General features: G+C 41.5%; 1 protein-coding gene across 1 annotated transcript; it reads left to right on the top strand.

The window, feature by feature from the left end:
* The first annotated feature begins 570 nt into the window (after nt 1–570).
* On the top strand, nt 571–22,915 carry plppr5a (phospholipid phosphatase related 5a). Its single transcript, XM_018753369.2, has 6 exons — nt 571–875; nt 9,462–9,594; nt 12,516–12,766; nt 17,544–17,720; nt 20,448–20,579; nt 22,643–22,915. Exons 1-6 carry the CDS (start codon nt 672–674, stop codon nt 22,670–22,672), a joined length of 927 nt encoding a protein of 308 aa, XP_018608885.1. The 5' UTR covers nt 571–671; the 3' UTR covers nt 22,673–22,915.
* The last annotated feature ends 2,752 nt before the right edge of the window (nt 22,916–25,667 follow it).

Raw genomic sequence — 25,667 nt, 5'->3', positions numbered from 1 at the left:
GGTGATGAAACAAGTGTGTGAGTGTGTGTGTGTGTGTGTTCACGCGTTTTGCACATTTTTGGAAGAATTGGCCTGTACCCACAAAATGCATCCCTATGATGCACGTACACCCCCCCCCCCCCCCAAATCTGGTGTCCCTGCCACACGAATCACAGCAGAAAAGATCATCATACAGGCTACATCTCATGTGACAGTTTCTCACAGTGACTCTGCTCTTCTCACAAGGAGATGCGCACCCGCTCGTTTCTCCTTTCCACGTGTGTGTGTGCGTTTATGTGTGTAGTACGGCTCGCTGACAGCAGGGCATGCGAACGCCGCCCTCCCCTCACGACACGACGACGCACGTCGAACCGCTCTTTCAGCAGCGGCGCGCGAAGACCGAGCGCGAGCGAGCGCACACGTCACAGCAAACCGGGGGCGGGACCCGGACCCGGACCCTTGCGCGCCCGGCTGTGGTCTCGTGAGTTCCGATCGGAGCGCGCGCCACGCGTCGCTTAGCGGATGCGGCGTTCTAGCAGAAGCAGGCTGATGCAGAAGGAGCGCGGCGCCGGAGGAAGATCTGCCCCCGCGGCGGCGTCACGTCGAGTAGGGCGGCGCGCAGGCAGAGGCAGGTGGTGGCTGTGAGCGCAGCGGGTCCCGCTCCTTCCCCGCCGGCCCCCACGGTGACAGTCATGCTTTACTTCCAGCTCGTGATCATGGCCGGGACCGTCATGCTCGCCTACTACTTCGAGTACACGGACACGTTCGACGTGCACGTGCAGGGCTTCTTCTGCTATGACAGCTCGTACGCGAAGCCCTACCTGGGACCCGAGGAGTCGAGCGCGGTCCCGCCGGCCGTGCTGTACGCGGTGGTCACGGGTGTCCCTGCGCTCGTGGTGAGTTTTCCTTCCACGCGCAACTTTGTTGTTAATGTTACGTGCGCGGACTGAGCGGGTGACTCAACCAGTCTGTCAGTCGATACACACAGAGTGTATTGTTGTTAGTTAAGCTATTGGAACAAAAAACTTTCTTATTATTATTGTTATAATAATAATAATAATAATAATACATATTTAATATATAGACATTTAGTAAAAGTTACATAATAATACAATAATAATAATAATAATGTATAACCTTTACTTATTTGACTTTGTCCAAGGAAGGAGACTTGCATGATTGTTAGATAATGAACCTTTTCCTGATTTAGCTATTTCTACAGCAGGGTGATTTTTACTACATCAATTCAAAGTAAGTACCTTCCGCCAAGGTACTACAGCAGGAGGGGAATTTGAAGTGGGACCCTTGATATCGCCAGCCATTATTGTACCTGCCGCCCAAAATTAAATGTCAGTCCTAATATAAATTTAGAGAAGGCTGTCGATGATGTATTCTGTATTCTTATAGCGGAAGCTTCTGTGAAAATGGCATAACTTCAGGAGTTTCTTCACTGGACTTCAGACATTCATTCATCCCAAAGTGTCACTCCCTTCCTTCTCATTTATGCTACTGCATTTATTCATTTAACTGACGCTTTTCTCAAAAGCAACTCACAATGTTAAGCTAACTGCAACTATTTACCCATTTATACAGCTGGATAATTTTACTGGACAAATTCAGGGTAAGTACCTTGCTCAAGGTAGGGGGTGTGGTGGCGCAGTGGGTTGGACCACAGTCCTGCTGTCCGGTGGGTCTGGGGTTCGAGTCCCGCTTGGGGTACCTTGCGACGGACTGGCGTCCCGTCCTGGGTGCGTCCCCTTCCCCCTCTGGCCTTACGCCCTGTGTTGCCGGGTAGGCTCCGGTTCCCCTGTGACCCTGTATGGGACAAGCGGTTCTGAAAATGTGTGTGTGTGTGTGTGTGTGTGTGTGTGTGTGTGTGTGTGTGTGTACCTTGCTCAAGGGCCAACAGCAGTAGGTGAAATTGAAACCGGCAGCATTCGGATCCAAAGGCGGCAGCTCTAACCGCTATGCCTGCATCTAGCCAACTGTTAATAATGATTTATACACATAACTGTTTAAAAAGAGGACATGGTACAGATTGTGGTTGCTTCATTGAATCGGGGTTTCTGTGGTGTTATTGTCTGAATGACAGAAAACACATGGGATTAAAGGCAGGGACTGGAAGTGGGGGTCTGAGCAGAGCAAATATAGGCAGCTGCAGGGGAGATCTCAGCTCTCTGCTGACTGTTCCAGTACTCTGAGGAGGCCACTGTAAGCACTCATGACTGAGGAGAACCGTATCCGATTCTTCCTGAAGGTCTGCCACTTCCACATTAGTTCATCTGATATATCCTCTCGGGTTTATGTTACCTTGGGACCCGTGCATTTTATATAGTCAGCTGCACCGACCTAACACATTTACAGTACATTTGTTCATTTCGCTGATGCTTTTCTCGAAAGTGGCTGACACCAATTTACTCATTTATACAGATGGCTAATTTTTACTGTATCAGTTTACATTTACATTTACATTTATTCATTTAGCAGACGCTTTTGTCCAAAGCGACATACATATCAGCAAAAGTACAATTTATGCATCACTTTAAGAGAAGTTCTGGCTAAGTACCTTGATCTTTACTTTGAAGGTTACTATAGCAGGAGGTGGGATTTAAATCTTGGTCCTTCAGATGCAAGACAATGCTCTAACCACTATGCCCCCCTGCTGCCTCTCAGTATTACTGGATTCTTTTGTTGGTTAGCCTGGTCTTTGTTTAGCTTACATAATATATGGTAAACAATTTTAAAATAGCAGGGGCAGCAAAATGTTAGTTCTCAATATGAGGTGCAGCTTCATGTTGGCAGTTTGAAATAGTATTGAAAAGTAGATCATGACCCTTCTGGTGTGGGCAAGCTGATTTAGAGATAGTAAGGGCTGAACGTCTTCATCTTTATTACATACATCTTGCAATGCTTCTGGAATCATCATCAATGATGTAACCTGAGGTCATGCGATGTTATGGATTTTTTTGGGATTTTGGGATCTGCTCCAACATCATACCAAGTCCCACTTTGCTACCTTGAAACTATTGCTCACATTTCTTGATCTACAGCCATTTAGGTACGCTTTCTGTAGCATCCATGAACACATTAATGGCCTTTCATCTCTGATTTCCTGTGAAACCCAAGATGCTGTAGGCCCTAAACAGTGTCCTTCAATGAACGCCTGTCTTGACTTCCAGTGTTTCGAGAAGCCCTGTTCCATCGGTTCTTCATCCTTCTTTTTCTTCCTCTCAATAGCCTCCTCCGTGCATTTCTCCAATGGGCCTATAAGCTCCCACAAGACAACCTGTCTAGAAGCGTTGCATTTGCGTTGGTAGCTGAAAATCTTAGTTGCTTTCAAAATCGACCATTGGCTGTCAGTCTAGTGTTCTTACCAGAAGATTCTTGGTGGCATTTCCACTTTTTTACTCTCCCTGACAAATGCTATGGCCAAACTTGCTGGCCAGCTGGTCCTGCTGTGTGCTTTCCCCTGACTGACAGACCCTGCACAGTTTAGTGCACCTCGCTTAGTGCTCTTGTGCAGCTGCTGATGGTGTGCTCCAGTGTTCCCCTCTTTGGGCATAATGGGCATGATGGAGAGTCAGCTGTTTCCCAGCTGAGCAGGCTCAATGGAGACCAAAGCACATCATAGAAAACCAGGATTAAGGACTTGATACACTGAGGCTCTTCTCCTAAGCTTTTCCCAAGAGACTTTGCATTCCATTTTTTCCACCTTGTCTGTGTTCTCTGCTGCTACATCCCTTCCATCCTAGTCCTATGTCCATCCTCAGTCGTTGAGCACACCTCCTCCTGAATCAGCTCGTGATTCTCCTTTCCCTAGGGCTTGTTATACCTCCATGAAGTAATGCCCTTTCAGAAGCCAGTGTGCCCACCACCATACTATCCTGAAAGCAGAACTCTGCTTGCTCCACTGATACCAACACACGCTCTCATTTCACCTGTCTTCACCTTAATGCCAGCTCCTCTATCCCTCAGATCAGCTGATTCCCTGTACTGTAACACCTATCATACCCTTGTTACCCTAAACTCCTTCCCTAGACTCCTGAAGGGTACCTTTACCTTGTTTCTTTGCATTTGCAAAGCAATGCTACTGAAGCTCCGAGGTAGACCAAACCACCCACGGAGATAGCCGCTTATTCTTCTCTCAAGGGAGTCGACTAACTCTATCACTGCCTCTGCGATGTGGGCAGGCTGACTGCCAGATAGCAGGTGATGAAACCTGCAGACATAAAGTGCTGAAAAGTAGATCATCGCCTATGTGGTGTGCAAATGTTGGAAGGGAGATAACAAGTGATGATCCCAAGGTTGAAATGTACATAATTACTTGGGAGATAAAGGCAAACTGATTGCAGCAGCAGGCAATAAACTCTGCAAACAGTAATGAAAAGTGTATAATCATCCCTGTGGTGTGAGCCAGCGGACTGCAAGGTAGCATAGCGTTTTGCAAGTGATGATCCTTGTGAACAGAGCTGAAATATAGATGATTTGTGTGGGCAGTTCAGAACATTGTTATGGCACTGTTTCAGAGCTGGCCCAGCTCCAGCAAGTGCACTGCTTTGGCCTAATTGCATTGATCAGAATACAAAGATCACAGGTTATGATCCACAATTTTACCCCTCTGTCAGAGGGTCCTTACCTGCAGCTTTGTCTCACAGCCCCTCTCGCGGATGGCCCTTCTGGACATGTAGACCTGTTGCCCACAACTGAGCCCTTTAGAAGATCGTTTGTAGGATATGTGCTGTAACACAGGTCATTCGACACACCGTGTGCACTTTCTACACACAACCTAAGCCTGTGAGGAGTGGGCTGACGTTCCAAAAAAAAAACAGAAATTTTTGGTAAAAAATACTTGTGGTGGAAAACAAAAGTCAAAGGCAAAATTGGAATAAGCAGATCATGAAAAAAACAGATTTAAAAATCACTTCTTTACTGTAGTTGTAATTGAAGCGCACTTATGTCTTTTACTGCTATGGGTGACACTTCTGTCCAGCTTTTTTTTTTTGCTTAGAAAACCGGATGTTTTGTTGCAGCAATTTAGATTACACATTCATGGTAAGCATCATGATAAGCATATTGTAGGTATTTATGACAAACCTCACGGCACCTGGACGGTGTGAGAGGACATGGGATTGATCCCTGTTCAGTCTGTGTAGAGTTTGCATGTTCTTCCCATGTCTGTGTGGGATTCCTCCGGGTGCTCTGGTTTTCTCCCAAAGTCCAATGACATCCAATTCAGGTGGACTGGTGATGCTAAATTGCCTGTAGTGTGTGAATAGGTAAGTGACCGCGTGTGTGTGGCTACCCTGCGAATGCTGGTGTCCCGTCGAGGGTGTGCCCTACTCAGCTTTGCTCCCAATGCTTCTGGGATATGCTGCGGCTCACCGAGACCGTGCTCAGGACAAGCACGATCGATTGGAAGGATGAAGTGTCTTGCTCTGGTATACATCAGCAGGGGGCCTTCTGGTCCTTTAACTAGCAGCACTAACATTAATTATATTTAGATTTTTATTTAAATAATAATTAATATTTAATATTGCTGGAGTTAGATGCCTGATGTTTATTGTGGTGTTTAAATAAATGATGGAATATAAAGCGATCAGATTCAAACCAGCAGATGTTATCAGTACTGAGTGAGAACACATTTCATTCCTTTTTGGAATAAAATGATTGTCTGTATGCTTTTAGCTTTTACAGTGGGTGTCTAGATGAGGGAGGTATGTGCCGGGGCACGAAGTGCTTGAGAGCATTCAAATTCTTTGTTACTCACTGGAACTGTTTAAAGTCGCCTGCGTTTACCAGGTTTACGACGACGGGCCCTGATAGAATGGTGTACTTTTTGTGTGCATGGAAAGGATTCAGATTGGAGTTTATCACTTTCCACTGGCAGTTTCTTTTATTTCTGATGAACGCGATACGTTGGCAGCTTTGACATGATCGTAGTCTGTCCTCGGGAAGCAGGGGTGAGATCTACACCAGTTGAGAATGAGATCTATGGCTGAGTGTTGAGCTGTCCTAAAGTGGCCACTAAATTCTCTGCAGTTCACATGAAAACATATGAATAATTGATTTTGGAAGGTGAGGTCTGTCCTCTAAAATAATAAAGTAGGCTTCTTCGACCCTTAAGCAGTCACGTGACTGTGTTTTGTTTGAGTCAGAAGAAGTGTAGTAACTTCACTGCTGTGAATCATGAGGATGAATATGGATGTATAGTATGCTGAGCGGCAGTTAACCGATGAACCTATTAACTGAAAATCTGAATGTTTTATGGAATTAAACAAATATGAATGAGTTTAATTAATTGCACTAATCCATTTAAGAGAGGAGATTACAATAACGACATTTGATTTGTCAAGAGACGGTAATTAGGATTTGTCTCCTGACTGCATAGGCAAATATAAATATTATTATATTATCAGAAACCAGTTCTAAAAAATGCCGAATTATACATTCAGTGAGCCCCACTGATGCATCCAGTTTTGCGAGTATAAGGGCTAGGTGAAAAGGTTCGGATGTAAGATTAAGAGGCTAATTTGGTAGAAACCACTTTGTCTAAATGATGTAAATGATCTTGGGTTTATTTTTGGCATGGAGAGGCGGTGGCCTTTAATGAGGGGCTGGGAAGAGTTGCGGTTTGCTGTCAGACTCATTTGCAAAACTGCATCAGCCATGAGGCTGCCTGCACGCTGGGGCGGCTTACCGAGCCGTGCCTCGTCACGGTTATGTTGTCTGACATTTATGGGCCAGGATGGCACAACTGCTATTATTAGTGAACCGGGAGCGCTGCTCATTGGCGTTTTCTGCTGTGCCGCTCGTCCAACGCAATGCGAATAAACGGCAGAAGTGCCGGTGAAGCTGGGAAGCTTATTCCCTCCTTCAGTTTCCTTCTTCCTCATGTGCATTGCCGAAGAAGACTGATTGGAGTGCTTCCCAGGAAGTCAGCCAAACCAACAGAATTTTTCATATTTTATTCAGAAATGCTGAAATCATTAAAAGTGCATCAACAGCACGCAGAGAATACGTGACAGCTGATGTAGATCAGAAAAAAACCAAACTCAGTAGACCAGCAAGGGGAAAAGACTAGAGCCCCTAATGGGTGTGGCATGAAAATACAAAGGAAATATTGCTGTTTATACTTGTTTGTGCTGGTTGGAATATCAGTCATTACATATTGGTTATAATGGGAGTGGAGATGAAAACAGTACGGCTGTGCTGCACAAAAGCTGCATTTCATTGAGTGTGCGCAGTGTGTGCAGTGTGTGCCTGCTTGTCTGTGATAATGTAGTTAAACCCAAACTGTTCTGGTTCATTAAGCATTTTAGATCTGGACACATGCCAGCTGTGTGTTTTACACCATTAAAAGAGTTGGTCATAGAAGTATGCCTCTAGATATTCAGAAATCATGACTGCAACCACGGTTATAGACTTTAGGCATAGAGTATATCTAATATGCTCTATGTGTTCTATATCTTTGAAAACGGTAGCACTCCATGATACCATCAAAGGCAGTAATTACATTTTTAATTCTAGTAAATTGTTTTGGTTTGTATTCCTTGAGCAAATCAAACCATAAATGGGTGGCATGGCGGTGCAGTGAGTAGCGCTGCTGTCTCACAATGCCTGGGTGGTGCAAGAAGAGGTGGGTTCGATCCCCACTCAGTCTGTGTGGAGTTTGCATGTTCTTCCTATGTCTGTGTGGGTTTTGTCCGGGTGCTCTGGTTTCCTCCCACAGTCCAAAGACATGCTGTTCAGGTTCCCCCATAGTGTGTGAGTGACAGAGAGAGTGTGTTTTACTGATGTATGGATGAGTGACCCATTGTAAGTAGTATATCTAGCAGCGTAAGTCACCTTGCTGAATAAGGTGTGTGGGCTGATGATAACACTACATAGAGTTTGTTGGAAGTTGCTTTGGAGAAAAGCATCTGCTAAATAAATAAATGTAAATGCTGGTTGAGGGAAGCTCAATCTCCAGCAGCTGTGCATCCCAGGTCTGACCAGAGACGCACAGCAGGATTCCACTGGGTACATTGATGGATTCCCTGTGGTCATCAGGCTCAAAAATTGGGGGAGTTCTGGCAGAAGTACACCTCAACCAGTGTGTTTTATGAATATTTCAATCCCAGGGATGAATGTTCTGTTCTAATCAGGGGGTTGGGAGAGGCAGTGGGGCAGTGGGGGAAAGGGAATCGTAGAGCGTTCATCACGCCGTCCAGGCTTCTAAGAGGGTCTGTTGAGTTTCTCTGTTGCTTTTTGACAAAGACTCTCTAATTTGGGCTGGCCATTCACAGAGCAAACAGATTTTCAGCAGAGAGCATGAATACAGTACATTGGCGCATACCGCAGGAAGTGAGCACAAGAGCCCAATTTCTGTGAAAGACAATGTATTCACCTTTTTTTCCAATCGAAAATGACCATTTTATTAAACACAGTATGCCCGCTGATTGATTTGCATAGTTTTATTTTTATTTACTTTGAATGACCATCACGTGGCAGAAAGTTCTTCTTCCTCTTGATTCCTTGAAAGCTGCAGGCCAACATGGAGACTTGGAGAAAGTGAGAGCGTGTTGGAAATGGCGGGATATGCAAGACAGAGCCCACCATCAGGTTCAAACGCGAGTCGGCATGTGATCGACAGAGCAAGTGCCTGTGGTTTCCTGAGGTTCACACACAAATTTGTGTCACGCTAACCTGGGACGCTTTGTTAGGCCACTCGGCTATTACATGTAGACATGTTCGATCAAACTACTGACTTCTGAGGGTTTGGGGAGCAGCATTGTGTGAACGGACATGTTTTTGTACACTTATTTAACTGTATACTTTTATGTGTACAGTTATTGTCGTTCAACTCAATGAATCGCAGAGCTGAATCTCGTCAACAAAGTATCACGAAACGTCCTTTTGGGGGGCGTAATCTGCCAATATTATCACCGTAATCAAATGTAAACTGAAAGACTGCAGTACGGGTTAGAGGAACGCACAGAACATTACTGCAGCTTTGAGAAGAGAAGTGCTTCGGTGAAATTCTCCAGCTGTACGAACGAGTGGGCTCTGACAGTGTGCGTACGCAGTGCACAATAAATCATTAAACAAGGTTTCCTCTGCAAAAGAGCGCAGCTTGCATGTACAGCCAAATCTCTCTGCAGCAGATCGTCAGTCAAACATTATTTCCACAGAGTAAACTTTGTGATGGAGAGCACAATGCTGCTTGTTCTCCTCATGGCTGCTGCTTCCATAAGAAGCGCAGTCATAATTTTCCTTCCAAATTCATTGGACCAACACATGCAAGTTGTTGTTTTGTTATGTAAATTTGGACTTATTTTTCTTTGTTGTTAAATTGTGTCACGTGGTCAGTACATCTTAATAAATTAGTTTTACTCACGTTCGTTGCCATGTTCATGTCTGTGTTGAATCTTCCTTGGATGTAAAAGGCTGCAGTGCGGTCTTGCTAATTGTGTGTTTTCTGTTGTGTTTTTGTTTCTTCTTAGATAACAGCTACAGAATCTGTGCTGTTTCTACTCCAGTACATTTCTGAAGACTTGGACAATCGTGAGAAGATCATAGTGATGGGAGACTGCTGTTACCTCAACCCTCTGGTACGCAGGACCTTCCGCTTCTTGGGTATGTCTGGGTTCTTTATTATCAGTAATTTAACCGCATTTACAGTTTACTGGTTATCCACTTAACCTGATTCACCAGCTCCTTGTTGTTGTTAAAGCAATTCAAGTTGGGAACCTCACAAAACATGTGCAACATCAGGGTGCTTCCTGGGGTCGGAAACTTTCGGTTCGGTCCCATAACCAACACGCAGCTTCTTCTGCAGGTGGATCTTCATAGGATGTGACAATAATCTATACCTCTGTTATTAAATTAAGGGGGTGTGGTGGCGCAGTGGCGCAGTGGGTTGGACCGGGTCCTGCTCTCCAGTGGGTCTGGGGTTCAAATCCTGCTTGAGGTGCCTCGCGACAGACTGGCGTCCCGTCCTGGGTGTGTCCCCTCCCCCTCCGGCCTTACGCCCTGTGTTGCCAGGTAGGCTCCGGTTCCCCGCGTTCCTGTCTAGGACAGGCGGTTCAGAAAATGTGTGTGTTATTAACTTCATTTATTTGTTGTTAAGGGTTTGTTAGTTTAAAGTTTAACATTATTAGTTGTTTATTAGTTATTTTAACTTTTGTGAGTTTACTCTGAGCACTCTGATGTCCAAGGAACAAAACTAAAAAGAAGATGCAAACTCCATACTAAGAGCTGATATTAGACAAGACCCATTAGGTTTGTGTTCATACATTCCAGCCTTGAACTCAGTACAAGTCTTTGTTGGGTAGACTTCTTCATTTTAAGCAGCAGGTGGAGGTCATATTGCTGTGAGGTGCATCTTTCCAAAACCATTATACTTCCTTTGAAACCAAAGTCAGTGTCGCCTGAAGAGCTGCACAAATGTTGATGAGTATTTTACGTTGTGTTACTTTTTATTTTTGATTGAATGAATTGGAAAGTTCCCACAGTTTCAGTTACCCTTGTGGATGAAAGGAAAGTCTCAAATGTGAGGTGTGGCATGCAGTCCATTTATGGGTGACAACCCAAACGTCATTTTCTGTTATTGTTTTTTTGAATATAGAAAAAGAGGTCAAGGCCAGATATTTCCCTCCAAAACAAAGCAGACAGACCGCGTAAGGACGAGAGTGATAGCTGGAGCCAGCAGCACTGGAGTCTTCGTAGCGCTTCATTGAGCTGACTGTAGGATGTATCAAAGCTATGAACACAGTCCAGGTGGTGACACACGTTGTACTTAAGTTAATGACTCGTTTCTTTTTTGCGGTTAAGAACTGTGTTATTTGTTTCAAGGCTAATAGGGCAGGGTTTCTCATGGCCAAGCTCTCTCATCGTCTGTCCCTTGCATCTTTTTTTGGAATTTTTTTTCTGTGCCACAGGAACAGGGACCATTGCATCCCTCTCTGCAGCAGTTCATTTCATATTTCCAGTTAAATTGGCTTCATAAGGAATGAATAGGTTGAAATGATGGCCTCCCATTGGACAGCAATCAAGAAGATTGCACCCGGGCAGCAAATAGCTCTGGCTGCTCTCGTATGAGGAAACTACCTTGCAAAGATTTAATGTGGCATTTCCGGAACTTCCTGGAGGCATGCCAATTATTTAACAAAGCCCTCATGTTTAATGCAAGACTCATTATGTGAGCTTTTTGTGAGCTTCACAAAAAGCAGGAAATTTCCAATGCCTGCCCCACCTTCCATTATGTCATCCTAATAATTGTTACACTGTTTAGTTTTTTAAATAAAATTGTATAATTATTTAACAATTTCTAAATGTAATGATAAAATTTTGTGTATATTACACACACCTTACGTAACAGGGTCATGTACAATGAAGAAAAATCAAAAAATGGCTTTTGGAAATACTATGTATCCCCTTTCCACACAACGGGCTTATAAATTTAGTACAGGAGAATTTTTACTCAATTTTCCCAATTCTGTTGCGATAAATGTGCTTTGTGTGACGCCGAAGAAGCACAGCAAACAGTGCACACACACACGTCCACTCAGCAAAATGTAGGTGGTTCCTGATCGCTCAATTCAGGTCCCCTGTTATCAGTTCAGAGGAGTCACCCAGCACAATGACAGCAAAGTTAACAAGGGCTAAACTCCTGGGAACATTTAAGAAAATTACAGAATTCAATGAATTCATTTAAGTATTTACGGAAACTTAATTATGCTAAGCCCGAGAGAACGTGGAGAACAATCTCAACCAGTCAAAACTATTGATTAACGTGACTCTAATATCTCTTTTGAAGCAGAAGATTAATTTATTTATGCTTAAGGAGGTGATTTTACTGAATAAATTAACCCCCTTAAGTGCAGGCTGAGCTTTCTTCTAAAACAATGAAGGCAATTAGGAAAGGTGTTCTTGAATGCATGAAATGAGTAGTTGTCATGATTTCCAAACAGGAAGGTGAGGCGTTCAGGCTGAACTGACCTTCCCACCTCTGAACACTTTATGTTCTTCATCTCCTTGGATGAGAGGAGAAGGTTGAGACCTGAATGAGAGCTTTCTCACTTTTTTCTTGAGTGTGTGCAACAAATTGATCTTACATGGAGGAGAAGATGTGAAAAACCTGTGCTAGGTCTCTGAAATGCATTTTAAGATGCAAATGGAAAAATTCCAGCATTTCAAACACTGCTATGACCAGCAGCTCTTTATCAATACCTGGGAGCAATAGCATGGAGATGTCAGAAAATTGCCTGAATGTTTCCATTCAACTTGTTGAAGTGGATGGCAGCTGGGTCACAGCAGTAGCAGCTTTACAGATACATAAATGATAGAGATACACAGGCAATGAATTCCTAAAATCACATGCAAAGTTAAACTGTAGTTGTTTGCGTTTTGCTGCTGCTGAGTCATGCCTTGCACACTGGATCCTATCGGAATTTGGTGAATGTCACCCCAAACATATTGCTGTACTGTCTTTGCGATGCTCAGGCCATCGCCACCCCTGCATGTACCCGGGACAATGGAACTCTCTCTCCCCACAGGTGTCTATGCGTTTGGCCTCTTTGCCACGGACATCTTTGTCAACGCAGGCCAAGTGGTGACAGGCAACCTGGCGCCCCACTTCCTCACCGTGTGCAAACCCAACTACACAGCCCTGGGCTGCCAGCAGGGGGCACTTTTCATCAGCCAGCAGGGAGCGTGCACAGGCAACGAGGAAGATGTGCTGCGCGCACGCAAGTCCTTCCCCTCCAAGGAGGCGGCACTCAGCCTGTATGCAGCACTCTACATTGCGGTGAGTGGATAGCAGGAAGCACCCAACTAATAATAAGCCCTAATTCATACATCTTAATCTTTTTCAGTCACTTTCATTCACGCACACAAGCATAAGTAGGACCAGAAGTCTGTCCGTATCTCAGTTTGTATGTAACACCAGTGTCATTTTTACCACTAAGCCGTAAAAGCTTAGTAGAAGCTGAACAGTATATACATCCTTCCACTTATGTAAAACCCTTAGACAAAGCTTTAAAGATGAAAAATACTCTAATACTTCTGTTCATCCTTTATTAATAACTGCTTGCCCAACATCGGGTCACAATGGTCTGCTCTATCCTGGCAACAGGCCATGAGACAGGGTACACCCCGGTCATGGCTGTACAACATCAGACTGTAACACTTTTATTGTCTAACAGTTCAAGCTATGTTCCTCTTTTTACTCACAATGACTAGTAAGTGGAAACCTGAATATTCTGGTAGGTGCACAAAAGGAAAAGTGAAAGAAAGCTGATTTAGAAATAAAAATGAAAATCACACACACTGAAACTGCTTGTCCCAAGCGGGGTCGCGGCGAACCGGCGCCTAACCCGACAACAGAGGGTGCAGGACTGAAGGGGGAGGGGACACACCCAGGACGGGACGCCAGTTCATCGCAAGGTACCCCAAGCAGGACATGAACTCCAGATCTACCAGAGGGCAGGCATAGGTCAAAACTGCCACGCTGCCATAAAAAATGAAAATAATCGCCAAATCTATCCAACTTCAGTAACCGCATGTCCTGAGCAGGGTCACAGTGAACCAGAGTCTATCCCAGAAGCACTGGCTGCAAAGCTGGGGGGTGTAAATTTATGTTGTTGTTCTATAATAGTATTTTAACATGAATGATGTATTAAGTTAGTGAAAAATTTAAGAAAGCCCTTTTATGCAATGTGATATTCATGCCTGGTAACTGCTTATACAGTATATCCTTTACTTTTGTATCATGCTGTGTAAGGGGGTTTATAACAAAGTTGACTTACTATGAGGTCTGGAATGCAACCCTTTTGTAAGTCAAGGACCACCTGTATTATTTTTTCCTTGAGTATTAATGTTAATTATTAATTAATTTAGAAATTTGCCTAATGTTGATTTTTTTTGGAAGGATTTAATCCCGTTAGATGCAGGATGGATGTAATTTTTTTCTTTTTTTAGAGAATTAGTAAAAGCTTAATGAAACAGATGTTTATCAAATTATTTAAAAGTAAGGTTATGTAACATTTTTGATTTATTAAATAACATCTTTTATAGCACTTTCCATTTCAGCATTTTTCTTAATTTGGCGCTACTTTGAGCTTTAAGCACTAGAGGAGAGTTAAATGAAGGTGATCATTTACCTCAACTGTGTTTCGATTCCTTCTGAGTGCACTTTATGTTGTTACGAAAGTAACTAGTGAGTATATTTAGGGTAACATGCTATTTATTACTTTTCCAAATTTTGCTTCACAAGTTTAACTTTGCGCTCTCAAATTTCTAACCTCAAAGTGGTTTCCATTTCTTAAATTTGCACAGTCAGATTAAATTTGTGTGGTGTGTGATGTGCTTTTGGTGACAAAAAGCAACAAAAAAACAAAAACGCAAACCAAAAAAACTGTATTTCATCGGGTGTTTCAAACAGTGCATAATTTTTCAAGCCATGCGGAAGCTCGCTCACATTAGCCGTTTGTCCTGTACAGGGTTGCGGTGGGTTGCAGTTTGTTCCAGAATCACTAAGGCAAAGGTGGGAAGCGATTCACTGCAGGATCACCATGCACACACACAATCACACACTGCGGGCAGTTTAGAGCACCCGATTCACCTAAACTTAATGCCTAAAATAACCAGTGGACTAGGGGAAATCTTGATTTTAAGAACAGAAAGGAACATCATTAAGTTTAAGAGCTTTCTGTTGTTCTCTCACACTTCAAGGTCTTGCAGATTATTTCTAAATCCACTATCAGGCCGTGATCTTGACTAATACATTTATTGGACCTTCGGGTGCAAAAAGAAGGACTTGAGGTTGTTGAGCTGTTGTTGCCATGGGATTTAGGAGATTCTGTGAGCATGAATGAATGCAGGAAATGGTTTCTTAACTCATCAAATTGCTGACCTGCCATTCCTCACCGCATTTTTCTTCAGTTTCGATTCTGATGCATCACCAATTTTCAGGATTACTATAGACTTGGGGGAAGCTGCTATTCATTCAGTATCACTGTTCAACAGCTCAAGGCCAGAGGATGAGATTTAATGGCATGCTGTCAGGAGTGATAACAGTTTCTTCTCCAGATTAGTGTAAAAAATAATATTCTAACAAACATCAGATTTTCTTTTTCCTTTGGGAACTCTTTGTGTGACCTTTTTCCCAAAAGGTGTTTCCTCGGTCCATTGTTTACTCCTCTTGACTGAAGACACCAAACATTCTAGAGGTACTTTTGTTAACTGTGTCCCAACTGGTCCAGCCTGAAGTACACACAGATAAAGATCGTGCTTACTGTATATTTTATTTTTGGATTTTAATGTGTTAATATTAAAGGGTGTATTATATTTGGGGCAGCACAGTGACACACCAGCTACTGCTGCCACCTCACAGCACCTGGGCTCTTTGAGTGTAGGTTTGAATCTGGCTCAGTCTGCTTGGAGTTTGCATATTCTCCCCACGTCTTGTTGGATTCCTTCAGGTGCTCTGGTTTCCTCCCATGGTCCAAAGACATGTGGTTTAGGTGAACTGGCTACTCCAAATTGCCATAGAGTGTGTGTCTGTGTGTGTCTATGCCCTACAATGGATAGATTGCTCAACCAGCGTCTACTCCCATTGCCTTGCACTCAGTGACTCTAGGATAGGATCTGAATTGCTACGACCCTGACCAGGACAAGCGGTTATGGAAAAGCAAGTGAGTGCGTGGTATATGAGGGATCTCAAAGCTGATGGCAATCCATGCCCCAGGAACTAAATTATATGGCCCATTTGAAAGTCAAGGATTTATTATATACACACATTAATTTCAAAGCTATCAAACATATGCTTGAAGAAGAACTTAACTTGAGCCTGACTGCATGCTTTAAAGTCCTTCAGATAATTAGTTGTTCATAATAGCAGATTGCACCTGCAGCCTCATTAATTGCTACAAAGTTCCCAAGGTGACAGAGTGAAACTCTGTGCCAAAATTAAAATGAGAACAAATTTCTTCTTCATGAAGTAGTGGCATTTATTTGTACCTTACTCATTGAGCAAATCAAGCCTCACAATAACAAAGCAGTTTCTCAGCGTTTCAATCCCATTTCAAATAGATGGTGGTTTAAACAGTTGTAAATGATGATGCAAACCAATTATGACATAAACAGTTATTAATTATAAAAGGTTCCTTGTGGACACAGTATGGAATTGTTCAGCAGGAAGGCGTAACTTTTTTACTATTAAATTAATAATATACAAGGTGCACTTGCGAATGCTGTCTGTTGATTTTTCCACTTGAGATGTTCTAGTGGCTTCACGGAGATGCGTCAAGAATAAAGCTGAATAAAATAGAATAAGAGAATACGAGAATGTTTAAAAATAAAAGTCTTAAACATTCCTGAATTATACAACACCCGTAAGAGATGTGTGAACTCACTCTTAATACTAGGAATCTCTTCTCTCGCTGGAGTTTAAATGCCAGAAGTCAAGCTTTTTTGTGCTGTGCATTCTCTCTGTCTCATACGCACACCAGTGCATGCAAGAAAATGACAAAAGATGAAGATTACTGTGGCAGGGTGTTTTTATCAAAATGTTTTTTCTCTCCGATGTTGACAGAGTGCTATTGAAGTGCAGCTTCTAAATAATAAAGACAGTGACTTCATTAACAACACTTCATTAACAAAGCTGAGAAAGCTGCACTGTCCTATAAATACTGGACTTTGGGTGGGAATAGAGAGGTATATAGAGGCACACTACAAACTGCTGCTACATTGCTGGCTATAAAGGGTTTGAAGGCCCTGAAGATTAAGCTTCACCGCATCTATATGCATACATATCCTCTATATAAGCATGCACATATTCAGAAGGTTACAGATAAAACAAATGATTAACGATTGCATATATCCCATATTTACAAGGGAGGCTGTATGTAAAACAAAGTTAAATAAATGGGTAAGTGATAGTTAAGTGCTGATGAAGTGGCCAGCTGGCAACAGAGGCAAGGAAAACAAAAGCTCTAGAGTGATGTCAAACTGGAGAAAATAAACCTTTCCTTTGGGGGGCCATGGTCGACTGCTCCACAAATTGTATTGACCGAGCCCAGCTGGCCTCCCACACCCCCCCCAGTCTGCTAAAAACTATTTAAAATAATTGTCCAGTATAAGTTTTATGATCTAAAAAGAGAAACTTCTCTCGAGTTGTCAGGGGGGATTCCAAGAGCCTTCCACATATTTTGTCATTAACACCACTGTGGCATTCTACGTTGTCAGTGTGGCTTTAATGCCACCATAGGGTACCAAGAAAAGACAGACAGGACAGAGTGTGGGGGAGTGGGGGCAGGTTAGCCACCACAAACATGAAAACAGACCAGGTTTTTTATGGTACTAATAAATGTGAGTCCAGTATGTGTGTTTAAAGTAACAACTCTGCAATGGGTATAGTAAGGTAAAGAAAGAAATATTAAGCCTACATTTAAATTCCGAGACTGAAGGGGCATTGCATATTCTATATATCCTTTATCATTTATTTTAAATGAATCTGGATCTCTCTCAGAAAGAAGAGAGATGGAAAGCGAAAGCTTACATGTTGTCTCCTCCTGTTCCTTCAGATGTACATCACTTGCTCGGTGAAAGCCGAAGGGACGCGGCTGGCAAAGCCCGTGCTCTCACTGGGCCTGATGTGCTTAGCTTTCTTGACTGGTATCAACAGAGTGGTGGAGTACCGCAACCACTGGTCTGACGTTATCGCCGGCTTCGCCATCGGAGGAGCTATAGCCATGTTCATGGTAAGGGCTTTGTTTGAACTATGAATGAGGTAAACCATAGCTTCCAAGGGATCTCTGTGTTTCCTGCAGCTGACACTTGCAAAAACTAAAAAAAAACTAGGGGGACTAATGATCATGCCTGCAGCCGTGGAGGATTTGGGAGAACACAGTGTGACGGTTGCTTTCGCTATCAGTGTCTCCACCATGAGTCAGAGTATATGAGTCTCACCTGAGCTGTAGACCACCTGTGAGGGCAAGACAAGACCCTGTCTGTTCCGCTGCTCTACTTGAGTGCTGACCGCCCCATTGGTTCCCACGAGTGCATTTATCTTTTTCCCTTCGTGAGGTAAACGATATCTGGTGTAGCCGTGTGGAACAGCTCCTGGTGCTGGGCTGATCCCCTGCTAGGGAGCTGTCCAAGGTCCTGAGGGATCTGCTGCCTGTTCCATGTAATCACCGTGCATTTGTGTGCTTCTGTTCTACTTTGATTTGTTATGCAAGTGTAACCAGGGTCAAAAGGAGGACAGTTGCACACATTCGTTGGGTGGGTGAATTTATGATGCATATCTGTAGCATGAGCATAAAATATCACCGTTGAGCAAGTACACAATCACGGTCACAGCCATAAATACACCCTGCAAACAGACTGCGTAAGCCAACAGAAAATGATGGGGGTGTAACATGTTTTTCTTAACAAATTCTCAACTTGAAAGTAAACACCAAACAGATAAAATAGTGCCAGTTTGTTGAGTAGATAGGGGAGAAGTACTGTAAGTCTGAAACAGATTATTCTGGAGACCCTTTTGAATGCTGACACAGACTCGGCAGTTCTGAGTGAGATGAAGTTATTCCACCGCACTGGAGCCAGAACGGAGAACCATTGGGCTTTTAATTTTGCACCTTTTTAACGTGGAATGACAAAGCAGCCAGGGGTGGAAAAGTATAGCAGTTTGGCTGGGGATGGTCAGGTCTTGTAGGTATCAGGGAGCAGAGCCGATGGCGGTCTTGCAGCTTGTAACCAGTGTGTTGAACTTGATATGGGCAGCTACAGGCAGGCAATGGGAGGTGGATTCACAGATCAGGAACAAGCAGTGCATTTTTTCCCCAGTGTTGGACATGAGTGGATTGGAGTGCCCTTATTATAATGGAACCAGTATTTTGGTGGTAGGGATATGAAGGGGTTTCAGATGAGGGCAGCAGAATGAGGATACCCCAGGTGTTCCAATATGCTGAATATCATGGCTACATCTGCCACCCACTCCCCTTGTGACCCTAGATCTGCCACTTGCTTTCCTGGCACATGCAGCACCACAGAGTAATACCAGTAAAGCAAGAGTTAAATAAATAAAAGAGGACCACAGTTTCACTCTCTCACTCCTTAATCAGGTCATGTTGAGACAAGAGAAGAAATTTTCTGAGGAGCCATATGCATATAAAACATTTATTGCTGTTTAGGGCTTTTTGTTTAGAGCAATGTGGGGATCTCAGTAGTGTATAGGAAGCAAACCTAAAAGTCTTGGTTTCAGGTTATGAAGAACAGCTTGAGAAGACTGGCAAAATATGCTCTTGGAGGAAGTGACACAAACTTGCACTCAATAACAGATGAAAAATTACTATAAGTGGATTAGAAATGGTTGTCAGCAACTGAAATAATAGAAATCCACTAGAGTCTCTTGGTTTGTGTTGCTGTGTTTGCTTTAAAGAGCCAACAACATGTGTGCATTATCATGTCTATGATGTCCTTTTTGCCATGGATTAAGTGGAGTTAGCGTCAAGGACGGCCTAATTGATTGTGACAGGTTATTAAAAAGCCGAGCTAGTCAAATTTCATTATTGTTTCATTGTGCCTGCAGCTAGATCCTGTTGAGGGAGTACTGCATACACTTACTATCTGAAAGCTAAATGCAGCAGAGTATACTGAATTTTTTCTGTAGCAATTCTATAGATATAAACTACATATAACTGAGTTTTAGGACATATGCTATTTTAGCAATTAATGACACAAAGTGTGTTCAGAATCATAACAAAGGGCCACTTCTGTTCTTCCCTCAAAAGTATGTAAGTTGCAAAGTAAGACAGTGTAAATGGATAAACTGTATGCTGTCTCCTAATCAGTGATCTCAGGTAATTAAGGTTTCTTTCTCTGCTGCTGTATCAGACTATCTGAAGGCCTAATTATAGTATTACTTTCTAAAAACTAATTTTTCTGATTGTAGGTTACATTCTAAAGCAGTCTGATGACTATCAGTAAAGATTGTTCTCATTGTTTTTATATACATAAGGTAGGGTAATTACTTTTCAGAAGCTTTGGATTGATTTCTTAAAAACCTTAAATCCTGAGGCTGTTTTTATTTGCAAATCAGATTATTAAGAGTTTGCAATATTTGTGACATTAAGTGGCTTTTTTAATCATGTTGTCCAATGCCATGTTGTGTGTTCACGATCACTGCAGAGTGCTACCATGCATTGTTAGGAAATCTAATTGCATTGTTCATCTGCCTTTACTTGCAGTTGTTGACTTGCATGTTTTAAAGTTGGGTTTTGTTGAATTTTCTAAATGGATTAGATTTCTTAAGGGCATGCACATGCAGACTTTATTGAAGTTGATGTTTCTTTTGCCATGTCATGCAGAGCATAATGTGAAATGAATGGTTATGTAACCTGCAGGAATTGTACAAAGGAGGAAGCTGTTGGGTTAATGAAAGGTTGGGGAGAAAAAGCCAATGATGTTTTATCTTTGCATTGAAGGTGGTTGGTGTTGTGCAGAACTTCAAAGGGAAGCCCTTGCTGAGTGAAATTCCTCCTGAGGAAAGCATAACCAGCGCACCAGTCAGCCAACCGAGACCGGACAACCCTTTAGAAAAGTACATAGCTTCACAGGTACTGGCCGTTGCAACATAACTCAATGTAACTCTAGGTGGGTCAAGTCTGACATAATATGTCTTGCATTACTAGGGACAACAAACACATTTATACCTTTTTGAGACTATGCCAGTAGAACTGTCATCTCTATATTCCAGAGAGACATTTAATTCATTTCAAACTTCCACAAGGTTTGGGTCTTACTACATTTACATTTATTTATTTAGCTGACTCGTTTCTCCGCAGGGACTTACAATGTTAAGCTACCTGCAATTATTTACCTCTTCATACAGCTGGCTCATTTTACTGAAGCAATTTAGGGTAAGTATCCTACTCAAGGGTACTACAGCTGGAGGTTGAAATCAGACCTGCGACTTGGACTCCAAAGGCAGCAGCTCTACCCACTACACTACCAGCTGTAAAAGTAAATAAATAATTATTAATAGTCTGAGTGTGAACATTCATAGATATGGTTGCTTGGAGCTGACAAAGAATGTAGTTCCTTGTAACTTGAATGTCTAGAGTGTGGTTTCAAGATAATGAAGATAAGATAGCAGAGGATGTGTAGTTCTTCAGGAGTTCTCGCCGTGCCCGCTGGTTGGATTGCATCAGATTCCATGCAGTCCACATGTGATCTGAGATCCAGGGGAATTACACCTCAGATAGACTCTTCTAGCGTTCTTCTAGCTTTTTTCTGTTAATGAGGCATTTACTTGTCTAGATATCCACATTCATGTTTGTAGTGTTAGAAACAGGAGGGCAAAAATCACAGATGAAAGATGAAATTCCAAAGAATCAAATGTATTTGTTATCCTTCTGACATTTATTCTATTTTTCAAGTGAGAGAATAATAGTAATATAATATTAGCATAAGTCTGGAATGAAGAAAGATTTCAATGTTTAATATATAACTATAGAGGATATGACAGCTTAAGGAACGGCACTCTTTCTTTCACCTGAGGGCTGTATACTACGGTACATCATCAGTAGTTCACCCCAACTTCGATCAGAAAGAGAATTTTTAACAAATTCCCAGTGGATTGTATCTCAGTTGGTAATTCTTTTGGAAAGTAACCTTATCCCTAAAGTGCAAACCTGATTTAGTTGAATTTATACGTGAGATGTCCCACATAGCTTGCTGTGGGCATGAAAAATTGAACAGCTGCATCCCAGCACCATGCTAGTGAATACAGATGATGTGAGGCAGAGAAGTGCTCAAATATTTAACTGCTGAAGCACAGGCAATTATTGTAAAGAATCTGTACAAAAACTAAAATCTGAGAGAAATACTTGAATTATAGCCTTATGGTATGAAGCATTTGATATCATGTTCGATATGTAATGTGACGGTTTCATATTGCTTTCACAACTGTATTTACTCTTGACAGAATTAAGAGGTCCCAAGCCACATCTCACTGGACTAAGGTTGTCCTGTGAATGTAGCTCACATGTCCACATTAGCACACCCGTGTCATAATGCGTGAAATATGCACATTTCAGGTTCACCGCTTAGTCTCCGAACTCTTTGTGCTGCAGCTCAGCAGCAGCATTTACGTCTGCAAATGGGCTCCATCATTACTTGCAAACAATTTCATTTAACCTTGCTGGGCCATTACTGGGTTCGGAATCAGGCGTACACTCGGAGGTTTCAGGGCAGCTGATGGCTTTTTCTAAATGTTTCTGCCTGAAATGCATGGCTACATGTCCTACTGCTCCAGGCTCTGCCAAGGTAACATCATTAATCTTGTTGTGGCACGATTGTCTTTAGTAGGTCTACAAAGGCCTCCCCCTCCTAATGTCCTTAATCTGATGAATGACTGCAGAATATCACACCTGCCTTTGTCCACATAGTGTGCAAATGAGGATTTTGAGAACATATACGTTGGACTAGATGCATGGATATATGCATGGATTATTCCACTGTGTATCCAGTCTGTATCTATATAGTCTATATGTAGGGTGGCAAAGCCTGATACAAAGTTTAACCTTTATTGCTTCATTAATGTTAATAAAGTTGTTTTGCTAGAATAATCCTAAAGGACCTCATTTTATATTTTTCTGTTTTCTTTCCCACTTTACAGGATCCAATCATCTTTGCTGAGGTGACATGATGTTGAAGCAGCGATTATTCTGACCGGTGGGGTGCCGTGCCAGTCACTGTTGTCTGCTGTAGTTGGAGTCAGATGCAGTTTCCACAGTATCTATATTGATCACAGCTCCTTCAGCCGCATCATTGTAAAATTGCCTCAGTCCAGATGGAATTATGTTATGCATAACTGAGGCGAATGGTACTTATATTCCCATTTTCCCCCAATCATGACTTGAAATTCACCATATTTTTATATCGCACGTATCACGGCTTGTTCCTGACAAGTGTTCTCTAGGTGAAATGATGCAAATTGTCGTATTGTTTGAAATACAAACTGACTGACAGAGGGAAACACAGGGAAATCGCTATCTTTAAAAATAATGACGTAGTTCATTTGTTTATATTTATTTTTGTACTTTTGATTTAGTTCATTATGGTGTATCCTCATGAAGAAATGATCTTCATGTCAACTGTTTGGGGAAAGCAGCTGTAGAATTCCATGCTTGTTGGGATTTATTTCTTTTTTCCAGATTAGAAGCTATTTAAATAAACAATCACTTTTGGAAAGTAATCATGCTTCTTGCAGATATAACCCAAAGATACACATCTTTTTGCAATCCTTTCATTGGTTAGGAGGATGTTGTGTGGAAAATTTATACACAGTATATTTTTGGATTAGATTTTTGTTTTAGGCAATGCTGGTATCAAGTGCTGTGGCATGTCTGAAGATGATGTAATAATTCATCCAAGGTTGTCATCTGGTAAGGATCCTTGTGCGCAAGAGGTGTTACAGGTGACTGAGATCACATTTAAAACATTAAGTGAAGAAGGGTCAGGTTCAGTGGAAAATTTTTTGGAATTTCAAAAGTTTCAGTAGCACAAAGGAATTACTTGTATTTGAACTGTATGAGAAGACAAAAAATATTTGTATACTGGCCAAAAATAAGTTGTTAAAATATAGGCATTCCATTATATCAAAGGTAAACATCTTTGCGGCAGATTATCATTTAATCTATTGCATTCCTGCAAAATTTTTTTTAAAAAAAGGTTCTGTTCTGTTGTGCTTACAGTATATGGAAATCTCTCTATTTCCAAGTGCTGTTGAGTCAGTCGACTCATGGGGATCATATGGATAGTTGTCCTCAAGCATGTTAGGTTTTCAGTCAGATGGCTAACAATTGCTGGAGTGGCATCCATGACTGTCGTTTTTAGAGTTGAGTCTAAATGTATACTATATGGAAGCATAGAATTATATATAGTGGGTTATATGTTGGAAGACATGTAAATTATTTTAGTGCACAGAGGACATGTCTACCATGGCTGATGCTTGTTAAGATGTTGCAAAATTTGAAGGATGACACTAAGTGATTTGTATCGTTTGGTGTTCTCAGTGACATTACATTGGGATACATCTGATAGTAAATCGTTGTTGCCCCACTAATTTACCAGTTTGTTTGCAAATGCTAGCAGTGTAAGTAGATGCAATGTTTGTAGTGGACCAGTAGAGCATGTTTGACTGTCCAAGGATATCCATTATTGTGTTGTCTGACCTAATTATTGAACATATTAGTACCCAGGTTTTTATAAATAATATTAATTTGAAAAGCAATAATTATGTATTACACCCTAAGAACGTGAACAAATAACACTCCTAATTATTTGAGAGAATTACCCATTTTATGTTTTTAATATTGCTATCCCAACTTTAATGCCACTTCTGCCAAATACATATATTCCCTGAAGAAAACAAATCTTGAGATAAAATATAAGAAATTTACTAGATACACATACTGTATTTCTGTGTTTCTTCCTTACAATGAAATGATTTTCATATCTACTGCTGTATGTGATATTTGTTATAATTTTATTATTTTGTCAGAGATAACATCTTTGTTTCTACAAATGTTACTATCTTCTGCAGCGCTATTAAGATTTTTGCCATCCAGCAAACTTAAATACATTCTTGGCTGTTTTTTTTCCAAAGTAAATAAATAATTTGTTTAATGATTTTTAAATGTCAGTGATTTTTCAATAGGCAGTCATTGGTTGTACAGATTTTAACTGTCATTTTGGTGTTATTCCATGTGTTGTATTTAGTAAACTATCTTGTTAATTTGTCTTACTTTTATGGAAACATGACCTTTTTCACTGTAGATTAATACAATCAGAACAGATTAAAGTCTTCAAGTCCAAATAAAATAAATTTTTGTAGAAATATTTGTGTTTTTTTCATCAAAATTATGTGATCTGTTGACCATCTGGTGTTGAAAGACCACAGAATGAACAAAACACTACAAGATAGTTTTTTCTCATGAAACTGTGCTAATAAATAGAGTGATTTATGCTGTTAGCCAACAAGATTCAGAAATGTTCAGAAATGGAGAGGGAAATGTGCAAATTTTTTAAACCACCACTACTGTGTGGAAAATTGAAACCTTATGTTATACATACATATAGTACATATGTACTGTATAGTACATATACATGTAAGTTTGAGCAGATCTGAGCAAACTGGAAAATATATGCATGAGAAGAACTGGACAGAAGAGTGGACGCAAACCACACAAAAGTGTTGTATATACAGTATCTGTGAATTGTGGAGCTGGAAAGATATTTAGACTCATTTATTGATCCAATTTGTTAACCAAATGCTTCATTTTTAAAACCTAGTTTCCAGCATGTATATTCAAACTTTTCACTGCTACTGTGTGTGTCCAATAAATTAAATTTACTGTTCCACAAAATGTAATTAATTAGTTAATGAAACTAATAAATATTCCACACTCTGCCATGTATTATTATCAGTCATTATTCAGCTGATACCTTTGCTCAAGGCAGCTTACAATGTCAGATTTTATACTAAGCTACTGACAAAAAACTGAAAAGGTTTTACTATCGCAAAACATGGTAACTGTCATGACCATAGCGACAATACCCCTAGTGACCATAAGAGCTGCCACTCAGTTCCAATAACCTAAACCCATACACCTGTTCACACTATGCCAAATCAAACAAGT

This window comes from Scleropages formosus, chromosome 3 (assembly GCF_900964775.1).
Source record: "Scleropages formosus chromosome 3, fSclFor1.1, whole genome shotgun sequence".
Classification (NCBI taxonomy): Eukaryota; Metazoa; Chordata; class Actinopteri; order Osteoglossiformes; family Osteoglossidae; genus Scleropages; species Scleropages formosus.
The sequence above is the reverse complement of the archived record's forward strand: the minus strand, read 5'-3'. Positions and strand labels throughout refer to the sequence as shown.